The 21,023-nt window shown below is 40.1% G+C and overlaps 1 protein-coding gene across 1 annotated transcript in view; it reads right to left on the bottom strand.

The window, feature by feature from the left end:
• The window catches only part of ITGA9 (integrin subunit alpha 9), a 214,361-nt gene that overhangs the window by 106,829 nt on the left and 86,509 nt on the right, over positions 1-21,023 (bottom strand). Inside the window, exon 16 of the mRNA XM_042817225.1 lies at positions 3,900-4,055. Within this exon, the coding sequence (XP_042673159.1) occupies positions 3,900-4,055 (156 nt within the window). The remainder of the gene's footprint in view (positions 1-3,899; positions 4,056-21,023) is intronic.

Here is a 21,023-nt window from a genome sequence, read left to right as displayed (position 1 = left end):
CTGAAGTAGGAAGATTTATTATTTTTTTCCAGTGGACAGAGGTAGCAAATGGATTGGGAAGCAATGAGAAAGCTAATGGAAAGTCATCCTTGGGGTGGGAAGTTTTATTGAAGTTCATAACACGCATTCAAAGTAAAAGCTTTGTTTCTCCACCCATTCTTGACCCATCAGAGGTTTTCAGTTTGAACAAAAGCTTCCTAGCCTCTGACAACTTGGACAGCTGTCACCCTCTTCATGTAATTGGTCTCCACCTTACAATTGTACAGAAGTTGCCCAAACATCTATCAATAGACATGTACACATAACCCCAAGGATTTGCTTTTGCTACCACAGACTATTACACCAAGCTATAGCAACCACAGTTTCTGGTAAGCATATGCAAGAACCAAGAAAATAAGTTTGTGAGGAAACAGCTGTTGCTGTATCCCGGGCCACAGAGTGCCTCAGGCCATTTCAACTGCATTATTACTTAATTTTGAAGCGTTACAGCCTCTTTGCTTACAAAAATGACCAGTGTATAAAACCATGAAGATCCTTTTCCTCTCACCAACCAGAAGTTCAAATTGTTACTTGTATTTTGATTGCTTCAAGGCCAGTAGTTTTAGGAACAGAAGGAAACTCCCTTCAATGATCAGTCAATAATATGCTCATTTTTACATATAAGCTTTTTTTTTTTTTTGCACTTACAGTTGCTCTCTTAAAATAAATGGGATCAATGAGTAAATGAATTTTGAGTGAAAACTCCACATCAATGCACTCATTTACTGCAAGTACTTAACTCTGTTTTGCTCTTTTGTTCAAGACTAAACTTTTTTCTTATATACAAAGTAATACTGATTTAAAGAATGCATGTCCAGCATAATCCTCTTTAGTGATTATGTCATCAGGAAAGGATACACCATCCCTCTGGTGCATGTCCATGAACTCTGTTTCCAGGTTGACTCCTTAATGAGCTGGAAGCAAAGTGCCACAAAAAAGTTTGTACACTCAATATTATCTTTAACTCTCACATCAAGAGGCCGCTTGGTAGCTTTCCTGCCTTTTGTTTGTGAGCCACAAGGCTGTCCTCTCCTTGTGGGAAGCCATGCACACGTGCAGGGAACATCTGGGTCATGAAAAACAAACTGAGATTCCAGTGAAAGTGATCATTTTAGCTTTGACATCACTTTAGTTCATATCTAGGTGATCATCTGCACGACTGGCTTTTCAAATAGGTCAAACAGAGCTGAAGTAGGATCTTGACAAATGAAAGGCTCACCCTCTCTCCACAGCTCCCTTTCATTTCACCATCTGTGCACTACTTCCATTCACAGAATTTAGCCACCCAAGACTATTAGCAAAATGCCAACCTCTAACAGTACCTTTAAGCAGTAGATAGAGCATTTTAGATTTCAGAACACCACTAATTATTGGATATACAGGGTCTAGAACCTCCAAAAAACCCACTCCAGTAGCTCCATAGAAAGACTTTACTACTGGAAGTAAAACTGAACTGATTCGTCTCTCTCTCCACCCTTCTGAAATGGTGCTGTTTGCTAAAGCAAAAAGTGGTACCTCCGCTTCTCTTGCTGAGTACTCATCTTAATGCCAACCAGACCCAGTATTTAGAGGGCATTGAAAACAGTGTCCACTAGATCAAGTTGGATTTCCAAACTGTAAGGTTTTTCCAAAACCCCTGTTTTCACTGAAAATGCAAATCCTTTGTTAGGTAAAGTTTTGTTCCTACTATTCCTCTTCCCCTTGAGAAACAATTTCTACTTGCAAGATGAAAAAAAGTTCTAAAAGAGAACACTAAGTCTTGATTTTTCCATGAAATTCGCCTTTGAGGAGCCTGTCAGTACCTCGAGGCTGCTCAGTCAAGGCTTTCTCACCATGACTGCCACAATTAATCTGAAGTTCTGCCCACTTCCTTAGCTGAAAGTGCACTCAAAGGCACACCCCGTGTCATAGTCCTTTTCTTACTAAGCTCAGTGAACAACATCTGGAAAGCAAATGAAAAAGCACTGTTAAACTGGCTCTCCCTCACCCAAATTATGCAAGAAAACAAGCCAGGGAAATTCCCAACATATTTTTGTTTCTGCTTATAATCTCAGCATTTAGGTATTTTAATATTGATCAGAGAGTATGCCTGCAGGGTAAGATGTGCTCTTTGGAGTTTAAACCTTGTAGTAAAGTGTCCAAGCGGTTTAGTTTATGTAACATCCAAGTTTTCATCACACTGTTCTTATTCCAAAGTTCTTTAGAAATTCCCATTGTATGTTTGCAGCAAGGTAACATTTAGATATTTAAGAGCAACGCCATCCTTCTTCATAAAAATAAGTAATTATTATACTTAATCTTCATTCACTCACTTATAAAACATTCTTAAATACTCTTTTCTCTGAGTAAAAGGGTTATAGCAAAAAAAAAAAAGAAAACAACTCCAAACACCTGGGTATGTGGCAAAGCAAACTTCCGCAAGCATTTCAGTTGCTCTTTCTTTAAGGGGTATTTGGGGATCTGCGGATTTCAGAACAACAAAACATAATTACAGGCAGCACCAGAAAGCAGTGCTACAGATAATGATGCCAGATCAGCTATCTGGTTAAAAAACAGACCTAATAATCCACTGTTGAAAGTCTTAAACTCCACACGGGCTTTTCAGTGTTTAAGGAAGAAATGGTTTCCATTTCACAAGCAATGCCAGCTTATAACTCTGTAAGCACACTTTGGAAATCAAACTTGACTGGATGCAACTTCAAGACACTTGATCTAACTTTGAAGATGGATCTGCTCTGATCAAGGGACTGGACCTCCAAGGGTCCTTTTCAGCCTGAAGTGATTCTTCAAATCGGTGCTGCAAGCCACAGAAGTCATACTTGCATTCAGAGCCTGTAGCCTCATGGCTGGATGCTCCAGTGTCAGCGCAGCAGGAAGTGGCACTGTCCTGCAGGTTCCTTCCTTGGCACTCTGTCCTACATCTACAATGACCACACTCAAACTGGAGTTTTCCAAAAGATCACCAGCAGCCTCTTTTCTTAACGTTATTGCCTGCTTTCATTAACCCTAATATTTAGTACCTTCATAAGAACTGTCTTGATGACCTTTGTAAAAAAAAGCTCTCAAAATCAGTCAGTATTTTCCAAAGATACTAGTGAGGCCATGTCAGACAAACAGATAGGCAGCCCAGCCACGTACACTTCATTTCCTTATGGAACATTTGGGATCCCCATTCTCTAAGTGACAAGTGCTTGAAAACCAAAGGAATTCTCTTGTTCTGAGCAAAAATAATGAAGAAGGAGTTTTCTGAAAATGCAGGAGTAAAATAGAATCCTATATATACACAGTGCTGAGCCTATACTTCACTTTCTCTCAAAAAGAAACATTCTACTTCAGCAAGGCATTTTCCATAATTACAACAGCAGAGGGGATTTCCCCTGCCACATTGCTGAATGTGAGAAGCCCTTGATAAATGAAGGCTGTGGGCCAGGCAAAGTTCTCTTCATTTCACCCACCACTCTTCCCTCCAGCAGAGGTACAAGTCCCTGCATCCCCTCCTGAACTCAGTTCCGTCCATCCAAGACTAAGCTTTAACCTGAAAGAAGAGCTGGGTCAAGTCTGTCTTGAGAACCGCCCTCAGAAAGGCAAAAGCTAGGAGGAGCAGGATTTTTCCTCCTTTCCCTCATTCAGTCGTCTTCTGCTCAGTACAAACACTTTGAAACAAGCAAGTGACCTTCTCTTTTGCTGCCCAACACTGCCAGCACAATTCTTTACTGCCTCTCAGCGACACTAATATTGATAACAGGAAGGATAACACTGTGCACAAATAACTCTAAGCTTTGCAATCACTTCTTACAGCCACTTCTGTTGCCAGTTCAAGATGAGAGAGCCACAAGGAAATAAAATAAGCCAAACCTGACCTGATTCCTTTGTGCAATCTTCTGTCCTTTCTTCCAACGGAGAACGGGCTTCAGAGGAGGCAGCTCCTTGTCCTCTTTTCCTCTTTCTATTACATGTTCCCCAAGGCTGTATGAAGCTTCAAATACAATTGGAGATATGACATCTTTGACTCTCCTCTGTAAAAGGAAACAAACAGAGATACTACCGTTACATACAGGTAGGCAGGTATTTATACACAACAGTGGTAAGCACAATTAAAGCATAAGTTGTTTTCAACACTGCAGACATGAAGCAGGCCTCTATATTCCCTTTGGTCTTCTTACTGCTGAACTGGAAAAAAAACTTTTGTCACAGCAAAAGAAGTCAGATCAAAAAACAGTTAACAAGAAGTGAGTTATTCTTCTAGCACTCTCGGTTTCACTGGAATCCTTGGCACATTTTCCACACCTGTAAACCAAATCTTTCTAATTAAAACCCAAATATTTTCCATTAGGAGTGCAAAATTGGAAGCAAAGGGTGTATTTTCTCTGGGGTTTCTAAATTCTAGGCTTTGATTCAGGTCACTTCCAGTGCGTTCCACCTACTTAAAAAAAAAGAATTAAGTCAAAACTCCATCTCGAGTGTTGCACTTGTTAAAAATATTATTATCAATTAAATGAATGAATGGATAAAGTTAGCAGCGTGGCTGTAAAAACAAGGCTACAGACATGCAGGAGTGAGGAAAGCCACCTGTCAGTGCTGTTCTGAAAGCAAAACTCATAGCACCCACCACCCTAAGAGCAGTAACACCTGCATAAAATAAAGCTTTTCTACCTTTTTAATCGCTATATTGCAGGCTTAACATCAGATGTACTAAATAGTGCCGCATTATTTGTTTGACAGGATGAATCTTTATTATTATTATTGCCTTCTCTTGTTGCTTGAGCCCAAGCCACAAAACTCATATCATTTATTAACACAAGCAAAGCCTGAAGCCTATCTTTTGTGAGAGGATAAAATGCTCATTGTGTTCTTTTTAGACTTGACTTCCAAAATCCAATTTACCAGAAAATGGAAGTGGCAGACATCCTACTTTTCCACAAGCAAACATCCCTCTTGAATTTCATCTACTTAAAAAATTGTGTGTGAATTCAATGCAGATGAAACTGAGAAGAAGATAACCAAAGACAACAGATCTTCAAATGGACCAGCACTCAACTAGACTTTGTACTGCACCAGGGGATGGGACACCCACTTCTTCAGCCCCTTCCTGGGGCAGGAGTTGCAACACAGAAAAAGCAATGCTAAAATTCACATAAGCTACTAGCTTTGCTCTCACAGAAAATCACATGCAATGACTTCAGTGAGAACAGTATCAGCATACAAGGAGATTATACATACTCAAAAACAAGACTACTAAAAGCACAGCATGAGGCAGCAGTGAGACAACAAATCATCAGGCAGATCACCACCGAATCCAACTGTTTGCAGCCAACTATGTCTGCGAAGAAAAACTGAAAGTGGGTGCAGTGGGTGGAATTAAAACCCACCTAGTTTTTTTTCTAGCTCTGGTACTGCAGTATGGCAACAGTAAGTGCTTACGACTCCTAAGTGTTTTAATACGACCTGGGAGGGCTCAGTCCAATCCCCTTTGAAGTCAAAAGACAAGTTTCCCATTGACTTCAATGAATGCAGGAGCGTGCCCATATTGTTTGCTGGTGTCTCTTGCCTTTTCATTTTGGTGCTGAAATTGTGACTTCCAGCAGCTAGATTAATTACATGTGTGGATATTCCTTCACCACACTTGTCTTTAATTAAGGATGAAAGTATGAATGCTGCCCAGTTACTAATGGTGCCACATGTTCAGTTTCTTCTGCTCCCAGTCTTAAAACATGAAGACAACATTACGTGGGATTTCTCCTCAGTAAGACAGACGCAGACAGCTCTGTCTCGCAGGTACACCACAGACCATCTGGGAAGCAAGTACAAAATGAGAACACTGAATATTTGCCCAAATGCAATCTGGAGAAGCATTATTTTAAGCTGGAAATACACACTGTTTCTTCCTCATACAGCCTACCCAAATGTACTACTTCCAGCAGTCAAACCAGGTGGTGCTGCCCATGTATCACCTTCAGGTATTTCTGATTTCTAGAAGGTAAAAGATGCAATGACAAACAGTTTCGAGATAAACTGAAAAATTCTTCAAATCAAGGAAAGTATTACTTGCTTTTTCTATCAAAAAAGCCCTATTTGAGTGGATTTGCCAAGGGGGATAATTTCTGCAAGCAGCTTTTACATATATTTACGCTTTTTCACTACGCTGAGAAAGTGTTGAAGGTTAATGACATTTCTGCAACGTGAAAAAGAATCCCTGGCAAGTGACAGCACATGGACAGCACAGCTTTTTTTTTAGCAGCAAAGATGCCTGGAGCACATCAAAACTAGCATACTACCCGAGGAGTTCATATTATCAATAGAAGCAGCCATGTAACAAGTGTTCAATGCCTAACACTAACAAATAACTAGATGTCACTGAACTGCTGCAAGTTTTTTCACGGTGCTTGAATTGGATCAGGGGCCTGAAGGTGGGTTTTCTACAAGCCATCAGCTATGCCATGTAGCTTTCCTGTTCTCACAAAGCCATTTCTCTAGGGTGTTGCTATTTTCCTCTCTCAGCAAACTGTCCTGTCCAGTGCAACTTCCTGCAATGCAAATGTCCCTAGCCAGCCTTCCTCTGGAAGGCTGTATTCCTTCCTCTGGATGCTCTACCTTCCCCTCTGAGGTTGCATGACATCACCCTGAGGTGATGAAAAAGGTGTTTAGGTATGAACTGTTGGTTTTTTTAACCAGCGTGCTTCCTCGTTATTACCAAGCGAGGATGTAACCCTAAGAAAGGAACACTCAAGAGCATCTACAACAGCAGTAAGTTGCTTACAGAAATTGCAAAAGACACTGTGGCCCTGAGTACTCACCCTAACAAAGAGCAGGCTTGCCATCTCACCACCCGGAATAAATACACTTTTTTTTTTTTTAATGCTAGGCTAGAAGCTGGGCACAGCTTCTTCATTTTCTCTTCTGGCTTAGCAGGGGAGAAAAAAGCAACCAAGCAAACCAGCCACTGCCAGATTTCTGACTGCATTTCTGTCTGGCTTTAGTAACAAGTCTGAAAAATCTGAAAAAGAATCACAGTGCAACTATCAAATGTCATAGTTCTGATCCTGAACAGCATTTCTGATTCCCTCTCTACAGCGGAGGATGATGACTGTAGGAAATTACTTTCTGCACAGTTTGTGGGTGCAGAATAAGGCACACAGTGACAGCACAAACACAGGCACAAATTCCAGCCTCCTAAAGGCCGTCTTCTCCAACCTTAACTTTGTGCTACCAAGAGCCCACACGCATCAGAAAGTCAGGAAAACGTGGATGGAACAGGACAGGGCTTTGTTATGGCGGATAGGATTTGCTCTTCTCATGGTGTGAGCAGCTGCCAGAGAAGACTGGATACCATTTCAGCTTTCTTTAGGCTCAATGCCACAGAACAGTCAGGGGACCACGCACGAGCCCAGTAAATCATCACATCTAATCCCCTTTTCTCCCACAAGGTGAAAGTCTCCAGCAGGGGCTCTGGAGACTGCCAAATTCCATTTTTAATTATGGCCAATGGGCTGAAAAACAAATTGAGATGTAAATAATCTTTACAATCTACCGCAAGAGTCCTGCAGGTTGAAACATGGCCCTTTTACAGCAGCAAAACATTAAGTGAGAATGAAGTCATTTTCAACAGTGTTGAATGAGAAAATATATGTAGTCAATAGGATGGTTTCTGTGATTGCCCCTGACTTATCCTGGTTTACATGTTTTGAGGGCTTCAATTCTTATTCTTCTTGGGAAAGTTACGTTCTATCAGGCCTTTTTTCTACTCTGGCATGATCTTGAGGACATCAACCCATGTAAAGTTTCAGAGCTTTCAGTTAAATCAGTACAGCTTTTCAGTATTCTGAGAATTCAGCTTTGTTTAGCTTAATGACTAAGAACAAATTTGAGAATGTCTTTTAAAATACTCAACTTGAACATTATAGTCTAAACACATTCAAGTTTTAAACAAGCACTAATAGTAAACTGTAAGCATTTTTAAAGGCTTAAAACATACAAAATAGATTTTAAAAACCTAATTCAGTAGATAACATATTAATGCCATAAAATATATAAAGCTATCATGCTAATGCTGGGTTAGCATTAGCATGATAGCTAATCACACTTCAGTCAAGTCACAGGTCACTAACACCTATGTCCTCAACTCAATGCCAAGGGATAAACTGTTCCCTGCTCAGTGATTTTAAAAATGACTCAAGCCCCCACCAGTCTTTGGAACTAAAGGCCACTACTTTCACAATTTATCATATGGAATATCAGCTGTAGATCTTAATAACTATACACAATGGTTCATTAACCAATCAAGATTATAGTGCATGACTTCCAAATGAATTACTTTCTCCTATTATCTCAGCCTCCCTCTCTAAGTTGTGAGTCATATAGGAGACAAGATTTTGGAGCTATGCAATACAATAAAAATAGCAGACAGATTGGCTTTAAACTGGAAGACAGGCTTCCATTCATTCCAGACAGATGAAAGCGTAGGTCTCATTCTTGTACCTGAAAACGAATGAGGAGTAACTTGCTCACCCTGTTCCTCACAATACTTAAAACAAATCTAAACTGTGGCCAAGTTTTAGACCCCTCAGGTTACCAATTCCTAGTGCATGAGCCAAGTTTCTACTCTCAACCTGTTACTAATCCTGTGCAACACAAAACCCACCTCTGTTCTCAGGAGAGCCTTCCTGCATTTACTTCGATAAAGACATTCTAGGACTTGAAATAATTTGTTTCAGATTGATGTAATTTTAGCATTTGTATCTCCCCATTGCAAAGTCAAACAGAAAATGGTCATGTGAAAGTAATCTTGAAGAGATCTAGTTTCCATTCTGTACACAACATGCACACACAGAGTATATTTTAGACATTGCCTGTAGTTGAAGGAGGAAAATCACAACTGCCAAGTCTGTTTCAGAGATGAGACAGAACTAGAAGATTACTTGGTTGGTAAAAGCTCGTTTACAACATCACTGGTGAAATTTTGTGAAATTAATAGCATATGAAGGCAATTAGAGGCCTAACGCTTCAATAATCCATGCTTCTGTCTTCTTTTAAGATCTTGTGACAGCTATAACTCAAAAAGTAGGCAGACTGTCTTTGTTGCTAAACTTCAAACATTACATGGCTTCTGAAGAATCCCAAAATTCAGAGCAGCAAAAAGGAGCAAAGGACTTGCAGGGCGTCACACACTTGAGCATTATTTACTGCTGGAAAGAATGGGAATGCTCCCTCTGTCCTTTTCCCAGCTGTGTTAGTCTAGCACACAATTGTTTCAAGCAGGCCAGCAACCCTCCTCAAACCCTGATAATGGGAAAAAGGGAGGAAAAAGCAAATCTTGAAGGGATCTGATGCTGAACAAACATCAGGCGTCAAGCAGCCTGCATGCATGGAAAGGACACCTTGAGACGGCAGGGGCTGAGTCCAAACCCCGGCTGGATACAGGCTCACTCTGAGTTAAAGTGTGTCTCTGCACATCTGGCTTCCCACTATCAGCCAGGGATGATAAAGGTATCACTGATGTCGGCATGAGAGAGACTGAGATCAGTGCTGTAAACATTCCATGTCAAAGGTTACAGAGACTTAACAGTAATATATTGCTGATAATCCTTTCATGGTAATCAGTAGGAAGAGTAATCATACGTGACCTGAATACAATATCATGTATTACTGAGCCCAGGCTTCGACTTCCAGCTCAATACTAAAACGCATTATGACCATATAGTTTCAAATAGCTTTGTTTTCCCATGGCTTATTTGTAAAGTTGAATGTTGCTTCTTTTATTGGGTCTAACTCTTCCAGGATGGGTTTTTGTTTGTATGTTTGTTTGTTTAAATCATTCATTTCTGTCCCTAAGGATCATTTTCTTATTTTTTGATTGACTGATTGAAGACTGAAACAGGTTAAACTAGAACACATAGACAGCTAGCTTTTTGCCTGGTACAGCCATCCCTATAACATATGCCTGGCTATCTGCCATATTAACAATTGGAAAAAACGTCTGAAAACTGATGGTGAGCTCACTGCTCACCTAAGCTGAGAGATTCATTTCACAAAAAAGAATATAAGAAAGAATAACAGGGGTAACAATTAAAGCACTTATGTTACTCTTTCTGAAAATACTGAACCATTCGTATTCGGTAGGGAATTACACACCGAATTGAGACAGTAAGTAAACCCACACTTCTCTTGCACATACGTAACCCTACCAGTCACTTGTCTTTTCCACTGGATTTACTACATTTCATATTCTGCTGATACAAGCTTTTATCTAAAACCTAGCTTCAGAGATTTCCTCTAACACTGCCTTAAAATACATCAGTTCCACAGTCTGAGTTAATCCACCTACCAGTTTCTCTTTGTGCAAGATATCCCTCCAACCCTGATAGATGCACAAGCTAAGCATGGAGGTCTCTGTATGAAGCTCCCTTGTTACCTCACTCTCCAGATGGATTTTTTTTCCTTGATTTTTTTTTTTCAAAGAAAGGGAAGAAGCACCTCCATTAAATCACTGCCTCTTGGGAATCATAAAAAGGCTCCTCCCAAATGTCTGTAAAAGATTCCAGAGCTGTAGGAAGAGCGAGGATACAAGACACATTCCTCCTCTCTTCCCAGTGACCACCCCACTAAATGCCTGACTCTAAATGCCTGTTCCCATTTGCAGGTACCTACACCTTCTCAGTAGGATAAATTATCTAAGAGGTTTGTGCAAACAGATTGAGGTTCCATACACCTTCTTGGATGTGAGTCTTAGGGTACATTTTATCTCATACAGTATGTCCCTAATATCTAGCAAGACACTAGGAAGTACCTCAATGGGTCAAACATCTTTGGGCTCAATTGCAATCCTGGTATCTCAAATGCTCTGAGTGTCTGAATACCTGCTACAAGTGACAGAAAATTTGTCTATTAAAAATCACAACAGCTGTGGAAGAAACGTTTTAATGAACACTTCATTTAAAGCTGACTCGATTTGAAGGCCTAACACTGTGTTGCTATGATCCTTTCAACACTGTTGTGTCAAAAAAGCATTTCATCAATGGCTTTATAGGAAACACATGTATGAGACAAAGAAGTGTTCTACATAAGTCCAGTAATCAACAGCAAAAGGTACGAATTAGTAGCATTCTGTCAGGATTGGAAGGAAGCAGAATAATCTTCTGCAGAAGACAGAGATGAAAGAAGGTTATCATCAACATTTTGCTGACGGTATTTTTAATTGAGAAGATCTGATAGAAAAGGTCCTTGGAAGTCTTGCAATAAATGCGATGCAGTTCTCAACCTGCCTGAGTCAGAGTGAGAGGCTGAGTGCGTAAGAAAACATACTATGGAGAGGAGAATAATTTACTTTAAAAAAAACTAGAGATGTTTAGACACAAAAATATGAATCCTTCTTTCAATCACAGGAGAATAGACAGCTCAACAACAGAGGCCTGAGAGGAAACGTAATCTAATCTAATGGAAGAGGTATTATTTATTAGCATAGATCTCTTGAGAGCAGGATTTAAAAATCAATCTGGGTAAAAGAAAAAAGTGCTATGATTGTATACTTTGCCACATGAATTTTAAAATGTAAACAACTGAAATCTTGGGCAGGAGATCTCCAGGAGCATTAAATCATGCTTTGCAAATCCTGAGGAAATGTACTGCTGCCAATAACACGAGTGTGTGCTGTGCACGTCTATGCACTTACACACTTACACAGCGTAGGAGCATACATACACACACACAGATGTTTCTACAAATATACATATGTGTACATATAGTTGCTTTTACATAAACACATATGCAGATACATATCTGGTTGTTCTGAAAGTAATGCCTCCTACTTAGTTCCACAGAAACTACAAGGAGCACAGTAACACTACCTGACAGAGCAAATTCTTAGCTACAAAACACTGTTTTTCAACACAGTCACCACTATGAGCTATGCATTTTTTTCCAGGGATGAACAAAAGCTGGCTTGCTGAGCTCATAGAGATCTGGCCACCCAGAACATGGCTTGTCTTTCACATCACTGTTGCCACTGCTGAAGTGCACCACCCACTGGTCTCCATAAATGTTCAGCAAGTGTAAATGTAAATTTCTTCCTCGTAGAGGAATTCCGTTGCACACCTTTGCTTCAGATGCCATTTTCTTAGACTGTCCCTCTGCTGCCATCTGTCATGTGGCAACAAAATGTAATGGAACACTAGTGGGAAGGGTCAACCCCTACCACCATACTACCAGCATCTGCCTCTGACGAAGTGGGCCAACATAATAAAATAGGAGGCATTATTTTTGGAGCAGCCTTCATACGTCATATATAAATAATTGTGACTGATTGACTGCTTTGATATGACCAGGGCCACGAGGATGATCAGAAGGCTGGAGTATCTCTCCTGTGTAAAAAAAGAAGAGAGAGCTGGGCTTGTTTAGCCTGGAGAAGGTTCTAGGATACCTCACTGCAGACACCTAAAAGAGTCTACAGAAAAGACTGGAGAGGGGCTCTTTATCAGAGAGTGCAGCGTTAGGACAAAGGTCAAAGACTTTAAATTAAAAGAGGGGAGATTTACATTACATATAAGGAAGAAATTTTTCCCTACGAGAGTGGTGAGGCACAGGCTCAGGCTGCCTAGAGAAGCTGTGGATGCTCCATCCCTGGAGGTGTTCAAATCCAGGTTGGATGCAGCCCTGGACAACCTGATCTAATGGGAGGTGTCCCCACCCGTGGCAGGGGGGTAGGAACTGGATGGCCTTTAAGGTGCACTCCAAGCCATACTATGATTCTGTGATACGACCCTATGACCGACGTACAATTTCTGGCCTCAATTCTCACACAGAAGTATGAAATCAACAACAGATGATTTACTGTCTTGGTGGTTACGAAGACTCTTCATGCTGCCATCCACATGGAGTTACTATGCATTAAAACAGGCTTTGAAATAAAATAAAAAAACAAAAAACCCACACCACAAACACAAAGCAGAATTCCCTTCTAACCAGTTTAAAATGTTTCAGATGAGATTTAAAACCTGAATCTTAAGTGCATCATAACAGAATATTGTTTTATGTAGTCCTGCTATTTCCGCTTTTAATAGAGTGAATCTATAATAAGCTTGCAATTATAAACTTAAATTCTTTAGTTGTTCCAAACCAAAACCCACCAGTGTTTCTTCACTTTAATCTGGGGAGATCTCTTCCCATAAGTTGTCAAGGAATTCTATGTATTTATCTAAGTACTTTCATTCTGAAAAAAAAATCAGAAAATTTAAGAGAGTAAAATTAAAAAAAACTTAAAAGAAACTGATGATTGGAACAGTTCAGGCCAATTAGCTAAGTACGGGTAAGTAAAAAAGATAACTTGTTCAGTTATTACTAAAGCATTTGTGCACGTATAAATGGGAATGAGAAAGAAATTATTCAGTCTCTCACCGTGTCTTGACATCACTAATGAATTCCTGCTTTTCAATAAAAAGGAATTCCATTATTTCAATGTGGTTTTTACAAATGCAAACATTTAAGCATAGAATTGAATAAGAAAACTAATCGTCCAATTTAAATGTGCTGTTCCAACTAGACAAGAGCATACAACAGAAACACTGCAGAAGACATACAAAGCTCCTAGCACTATCAAACGGAGTCCAAAGCTCAGCTACATCTTCCTTATACATGACTACAGCAATTTCTGAAGACAGTGAGGAGACTGTATTGTGCTGGATACTGTGAAACCTCAGAGGATGACAAATTCCCATCCATCATTCAGTAAAGCAACATAATTATCCCAATTATTAATTACTAGGAAGCACCGTTATTAATCAAGTAATAGGGATGAGCTGAAGGAAACTTATCCATTACGTAGCACAAGCATTATGGATAACTCCAAGGGTATTTCATTAGCTTCCAGCTCTCCTGTTCTGCACATACCTAAATCTCAGCTTACTGACAACCACCTCACGCTGCCTGTGCCGCCTCCTCCCCCTCCATCGCTTTCCTCCCGTCCTCTTCCCCTCTCATCATTCAGACACGGCTCTGCTAACAATCCCATCTTCAGTTTCCCAGGCTGTGCTCACAACACAAAACTAGAAGACAGACACGTACAAGGAATCTCGCTGGCATTTCAGCACATTTAGCGCATTGGAACTGTGATCAGATGGAAAACTCGCCATTTGCTGCAGCAAAAGCAAGGCTCTTCCCCTTGTTCTGCAGCTCCAGCAGCCTCGCAATCCACCCCACACCAGAGGATATGGCCACCTGGGGCTGGGAGAAGAACCAAGGGTGTTGTAGGGTGACAAAGGATGATTGTCAGGTAGGATGAGTGTGGGATGAATGAATGTTTCTCAGGGCAACCGAGGAAAAACACGTTTCCCTTTGCATTCCGCAGGCTTTAAACATAAACAAGCTCAACGTTTCCACAAATAAGAGCTAACCATACACTTCTCCAGATAAAAGCTGAGAGCTCTGAAGCTGAAGGCATATTCATGGAGTATTCTCCAGGAAAAAAAAAAAAAGGCCCTTTAGAACTGTGATATTATGTGGACTCTACAAGGATTTTAAGCAGAGATGGTTAAGTTAATGTATTGCCACTTTATACATCTGTACCTGACATGTGCCAGCCTTTGGTTATTTTATACAGTTCTCATTCTAACAGCAGCACTCCCATGGTAACTGGAATATGCTGAGGTGTGGTGCAAAGGAATAGATGCCAGGGGAGCTGGGAAAGGGCAAAGTTAGCCCTGACCCAACTGTAAGTGATGCCAGCTCATACACACATATCCATGGGAAGAGGTCTGAAGCAGTCAGATAAATAAGAAAGATAGTACTGGAGGTAAAGATGGGTTGGCAGGTTGTAGATTGGCTTTTTCTGGTTTTCAGGAAGAAAAAATTATAACAAAAATCCCCAGATAAGCATATTTATTTGCAGTAGATCTATAAAATAATCTGTCCCCTTTATTCTTCTATGAAGCAGCTTCCTCTTACTTAATGGATGCAAAGCCAACCAAGCTCACCTCAAGAGCTGGGTTTTTTTGTGTGTTCAGTCTGTTAGGCTGAGTCACACAATTACATACAAATGCCAGAATGGGGACAGGCTGAAATGTCACCTTTATCAGACAACCAAAAACACGATTCCAAGGACAACAAAGCTGCTTTCGAAGGCTGCAAACTCAGCAGCACTGGACTTGAAAATACCAACAGCAAGAAATAACTTGACATAGCTGTGAAATTAGGTTAAAATAGGCTGTTGCATGTTAAGGGGTGAAGCTTTCTTTTAGTCTTCTTACTCTGTGATCTTTTGGAATGTATTTTTCCAGGGTTTGCTCATTTCCAAATTGGCTGGGCCAAAGTAAGAGCAGACTGGAGAATGGTGCACGTGTCAGAGGAAAAGCTTCAGACAGCAGAAGGAGAAGCTGCAGAGGTCAGGGAGCACTTGGAGGATGCTGCAAGTGCATCATAACTGTGACACAGAGCTTGGGAAAGAACAAAGGGAAAGGGATAGGAGAAGAAGGAAAACAAAGCCACTGAATAGGATGGCAATGCTTTCAGATCCTACAAGCAGCTTGTAACAAATCCTGAAAATAACAAATAGCAACCTGCATATGTTTACTAATAGCTGAAGAAAAAACAAGGAAATATCTGTGTGGGAAGCTTCAGTGGTCGAATTTGAGACAGTCTCTCATGGCACAGTCACAGGTCAGAAGTACACATCAGACTCCCAAGAACAGCCTGCTCAAGCACCAGCCTATTTTGCATTGCTTTGCCTAGGCTTGGATGTTTACCAGCACCATATTCAAACAACTGTGCTGTGAATGTGTTGAATATATACCCACTGGTATAGGCAAGTTGTATTATTTTTACCTTATCTTTATTTTTACATTACTTGTTAAGAAATCGTATCTTCAGTCTCAGACACAAACTATATAAAAATATATACCTATATCTATATATATAGATACAGATATAGGTATTTTTTTTTCCCAGTCCTACTGGCTATGGGATTTTGTCCATTTATCTGCTTTGGAACTGCTTCAAAAATCCAGTGCACAAAAACTGATACTGCTCTGTTATAATTTGTCCATGCTTTATCAACAGGAAATCCTTAAAAACAAACACTGAGATATTAATGATGCTCCTTGAAATTCTCTGTCCTTTTTGTAAAAATAAATGATCCCAAGAGGTAGCAACAGACTGCATTATTTAGTCTGCCTGCTTGTTTATTCCAGATATTACATTTCATTCATTAAGCCTCCATTACATTAATCCATTTGTTCAATTACAGTTTATTTTCCAGAAATGCATATAGTTTAGTCCTATAGCAAACCCAAGGTGTGCCTTCTAAACGTGTATGTGGCATCACCTTTCAGTCACAGATTTTTGTCACACTTCTCTGCTAGAGTAAAGACCTCTTTACTGTTCACAAATACCTTCTTAAGTATCTCTTGGTCTTCATTAAAATAAATGCTGTGACCACTTCAAATTTCTAAGCAAAGCCTTTCCTTTGATCCCTGAATGCCATTTTATAGTTCCTTACAACCTCCTTTAGATGGAAAGCAGCTTGTCAGTGAATGCACTGGCCCAAGCAATGTTCTTTATGGAATAAGAATCACCTCAAGTTACTATTCCCTATGCTCACCCAAATAACTCATGACTCCTTTTTGCCAATCATTATACTGAAAAGCCATGTTAATTATTGGTCTGCTATGCCTCTGAAATCACCTACAGAGACCCTGCTCCACATAACAAGCCTCTTCCACCTCCATAGGTGGATATATGACCTCACTACACTGAAATACATTTGGATCAAGTCATAGAACCATAGAATCCTAGAATGGCCTGGGTTGCAAAGGACCACAATGACCATCCAGTTCCAACCCCCTGCTGTGTGCAGGTCACCAACCAGCAGCCCAGGCTGCCCAGAGCCACATCCAGCCTGGCCTTGAAGTCACTCAACTCGTTCGAAGCACTTCATAAAAATATTCCCCATCCTCCCCTTTAAAAGACTGTGGGGCTTTTTTATATGCAAGGTCTGGAAGTCATTTCGTATTTATTTTCAGACACTTATATACTGTATTGATAAATACTAAACTTTCCCTGAAGAATGTCAGAGCTAACAACCCAACCCTATGGTGACATCTCTTTTTACATCAGCTTGCTGTGCAACTGTTGATTTTTATATTTACAGATTTTGTACTATTTTTTTCTAAATAATGGCAGCTAAGATGTTAAGAACTGCAAGCCCCAGAGCCCCTACCACTCCTTCACTCCATTGAGCAATTTCTTTTTTTTTTTTTATGCTTTTTTTTCCCTGTAAATTTCTTGAACAATCACACAACACAATGGCATTTCCATTACACTGTCTGTGCAGTGATGTCAATTCACTTCAGATCTGCTTTCCTACCCTTATTTGGTATACTGATACTTCAGAACCTGTGATGCCTACTGGAATTGCCCTTGAATTTCAAGTATTAGGGAAAGTTAGCAATATGGAGCCAGAGAGCTCTTCAGCCAGTCCTTGGGATCCTTAACTCTCCAGACCATTTTAATGTGACGACTTCTGGTAAACATTATTTGAATTTTTCCATATTTACAAATGCATTAAAAGAAAAAAATAATCTTAATAAAATGAGTGCATTTTCCTGCTCTTTCCAGAAGCGTAAGTATTTCATGAAAACGCTTCTCCTTTCACCTATATGAATGGTTTTATAACCATCATCAAATGATGTCCCAGTATTACTGCTAGGATTTATTTCATTAATGCATCAACTTCATTCTCAAGAGGCTACAATCATAAAGGAAAAGTATTCCACAAACCCCAAGGGCAAGCAGCACAGCTGCTGTCCCACAAATATTGATGCTCCCATTATGGATCCCATGGAATAGCAGGGCAATATTCCATAAATGCTTTAACATCTCTGGGAACAACGTAAGAACTGATGTGAGTCAAAAAACCTCTAAAAATGCTCTGCCCCTTTTCCTTTGCCCTGTAAGGATAAATGGAAGTAACCAACTGCCCTGTTTTTATCCAGATTAACAGCTTCAAATCTCCATAATCCAAAATTGTGAAAATAATAATAACAACAAGAGCTTGAAGGCAAATTTAGATCCTAATCTTACTGCTATAGTGCAGCTCAATAGAAACAGTGTTTTATTATAGAATCATAGAATCCTATTTCTATTTTATCCTTATTTGTTAATTAAGAATGGAAAAAAATCCTTTAAAAAGCTCCTATGCAGCACAGTAGGTGTTTAGGTGAAAATGGCTCACAACCACGCACAGGTGATCTGATTTCTTCTTAAAAGCCCTCAGGCAAGCAGGGAGGAATAAACTGATACATCATAAGTGACAGGACAAAAAGGTTTACTTAGCTTTACTTACTCTTCCATTAAAAATATAAAATGATTTTTAGGTTTTCTTTCTGTTTGAAGTGGGTGGAATTCTCTTTCCATGCACACACACAAAAAACTCCTGTTTTTACATCTACCCATCAGTAAAGAGGAGACTTCTCTCAGCGTATGACATTTAAAAAGGAAACAAAAAGGGAAAAATACAGATTATGTTACGGTAGTAGGTATCCACCTCCAGCAAGATTTTCCAAGGCCTCTGAGAGGAAAACCCTTTCCGTTGTGTAGAAAAATAGCCTCAATTGACTTTTCCACTCCTTTAACTGCCAGTGTGCAGCACATATAATCTCCAGATCTACCTTTAGAGCTGACCAAATTAACAACCGCATCTTTTCTTTGGAAAGGGCATTTAAAATAAACTAACAAAACAGAAAAAAACCATTACGGATCCTCTCTAGGATCCCAACGGAACAAGCCTCCTCTGCCAGCAGTTTCCCAGCTTACCGTAGAGAGATGAAACATTTTACTAAGACTTCAATACGCGGGCAAGAAAAATACACAATGTGCTGTTACACCTTAATGCCTTAGGAAACAATCATCGAGATGTTTGGTGTATTCTGTGTATGCGACACAACCGCTATCAACTTTGCAAAAATGCCATTACAAAGAGTGAAGGTCTGCCACTTTTTTCCCCACAGCAAAATGTCAATGCAGTTTAAAATGAGAACTGGCTGCCTAGGAGATGGATTAGCAATAAGGATTTGCAATAATAGTGCTGAAAACTTGCTCATCTTCCTCCTTCAAAACCCAACAGGAAAAGCAGTCCCTTTCAAAAAATACCTCAGTAACTCCATGTCAAAAGTTTATGTTGAATGAAATGCTAAGGAAGAAATACAGACCTGGGCACCTAACTGATGGAAACCTCTGCCTCAGCAGTGAAGTGCAAGTGAATACAAAGCCCCACTGCAGCTGTGCAGCCCTGAAACATACCTGTGATGTGCCAAAACCACTCTGCAAGTGGCACATGACACATCCTTCGTCCCCATTCACCTTATATCTAACTTTAAAACCCTGGCTCAAAGGAAGCATTCTGATACTACACAACCCAATGGGTAGAAACTTACTGAACTCATTAAATAATGACTCCTGCATGACCAAGAATTTGTAACCTGATGTTGTAACCTATGACTTCCAAAGGAGAACTGTCACACTCAAGCATCAAGCCCAACCACTAGCCAAAATGAGCTCTCTGAAAATCCCATCTAACTGCAACCTGCACACTTACATTCTCTTTAGACCTCATGGTACTGCCGCTTTACATGGAAATCATCTGACTATCTTTTCAACTGACCACATGTATGCTTATTTTTGATGCCGTTCAAGTGCTTATTTTTGAAAATTTGCCCTTGGTCTGACCATTTCCCTGAAATGAAAAACTCTGGGTAGCCTCACGAGCTGTCAGACAGCTTTCAGCCAACAGCAAGAGCTATACAGAGTGTATCAGATCAACAGAGGCTTCTGGTTTTCTTTCCATTTAGTAAAACTTTAACATATTCTCTCTCTCTTCTTTGAGCTTTTAATGTACTACAACATAACAGACATCATAAAATATGACAGCTGAAAGATTCTGGAAGACCTCTACTTGATGATCAGTCATTTTCAAACTTCAAGTTTAGCACCATTAGGCTCACTTTAAGTCTGCTTCTTAGACACACAAAAATCCTACCTACAATTAAAGTTGGCTGTCTATCAAGACAAAGTATAGCTTGAATATAAACTACTACTTAGGAATTGCTTTGGGCAATTCCCACAGAGACTAAACAGCACGTTAACAAACAAATTCCCAAATATATGACAATCTAAAAATACAGAGCACCTGAATAGGATGGGACGGGAAAGAAGAATACCTTAGTCAGTGATCCTGAAGACTGGACGTGCTTTCCAAATTATATACTCCTAAAAATAAACTCCTGTTGCACATCTGTTAGGAGCTAAGACTGAAGATGAGGTCAGACGCTGTCAATATCTCCTGCTTATTCAGGAGGAGCACAGGCAAAGTCCCATTTCTGTGAACTCAGCAGTAACATAATGCAAGAGACCATTTTCAGTTACTATTCACAGATCCTACAGGCTGTCAGCTTCTCCTAATGCTCACCTTCTGCTCTTCCAGTGATCTGTGGAGTGCTTCCCTGCTCCAAGACCACTGCCAGCCCCTTGGATCTGCTCAGATTTGTTACCAGCTGGGCCTGTAACAGAGGCTCTTTACACTCTGCACAAAAGTACTGATTTTAACAAGGCAAAAAGATACCAGGAAGTGCTTGGAAGACCTTGAGGAGATGTGCCATGGGAGGGAAAGCAGCACAGAGACAGGTACAAGAAAAGCAAATCACATTTTTGCTTTGTAAAATTTCTGTGGCATCTCTTTCTTTCTTAATGGAAGCACTTGGCCTTTGGTCAACTTAAAGAACACCTTTGTAGAGCTGTCAGGAGTCATGCATATACCAAGTTATACACTGTGTATCTTTTAAACCAAAAAAGGGAGATACCATGCACTCTCATCTCTCCTTAGAGACACACGAGTCTCTAAACCTACACGAGTTGAGCAGCAGATGATGCCATATAATCCCAGCAATCTGAATAAGGAATCAAAACACTTCCTGCTTAGCCACAGGTTTCGTGAATCGTTCCCCTTA

Source organism: Centrocercus urophasianus, unplaced genomic scaffold (genome assembly GCF_019232065.1).
Source record: "Centrocercus urophasianus isolate 14NV4802_14NV808 unplaced genomic scaffold, USGS_Curo_1.0 seq_16, whole genome shotgun sequence".
NCBI lineage: Eukaryota > Metazoa > Chordata > Aves > Galliformes > Phasianidae > Centrocercus > Centrocercus urophasianus.
The sequence above is the reverse complement of the archived record's forward strand: the minus strand, read 5'-3'. Positions and strand labels throughout refer to the sequence as shown.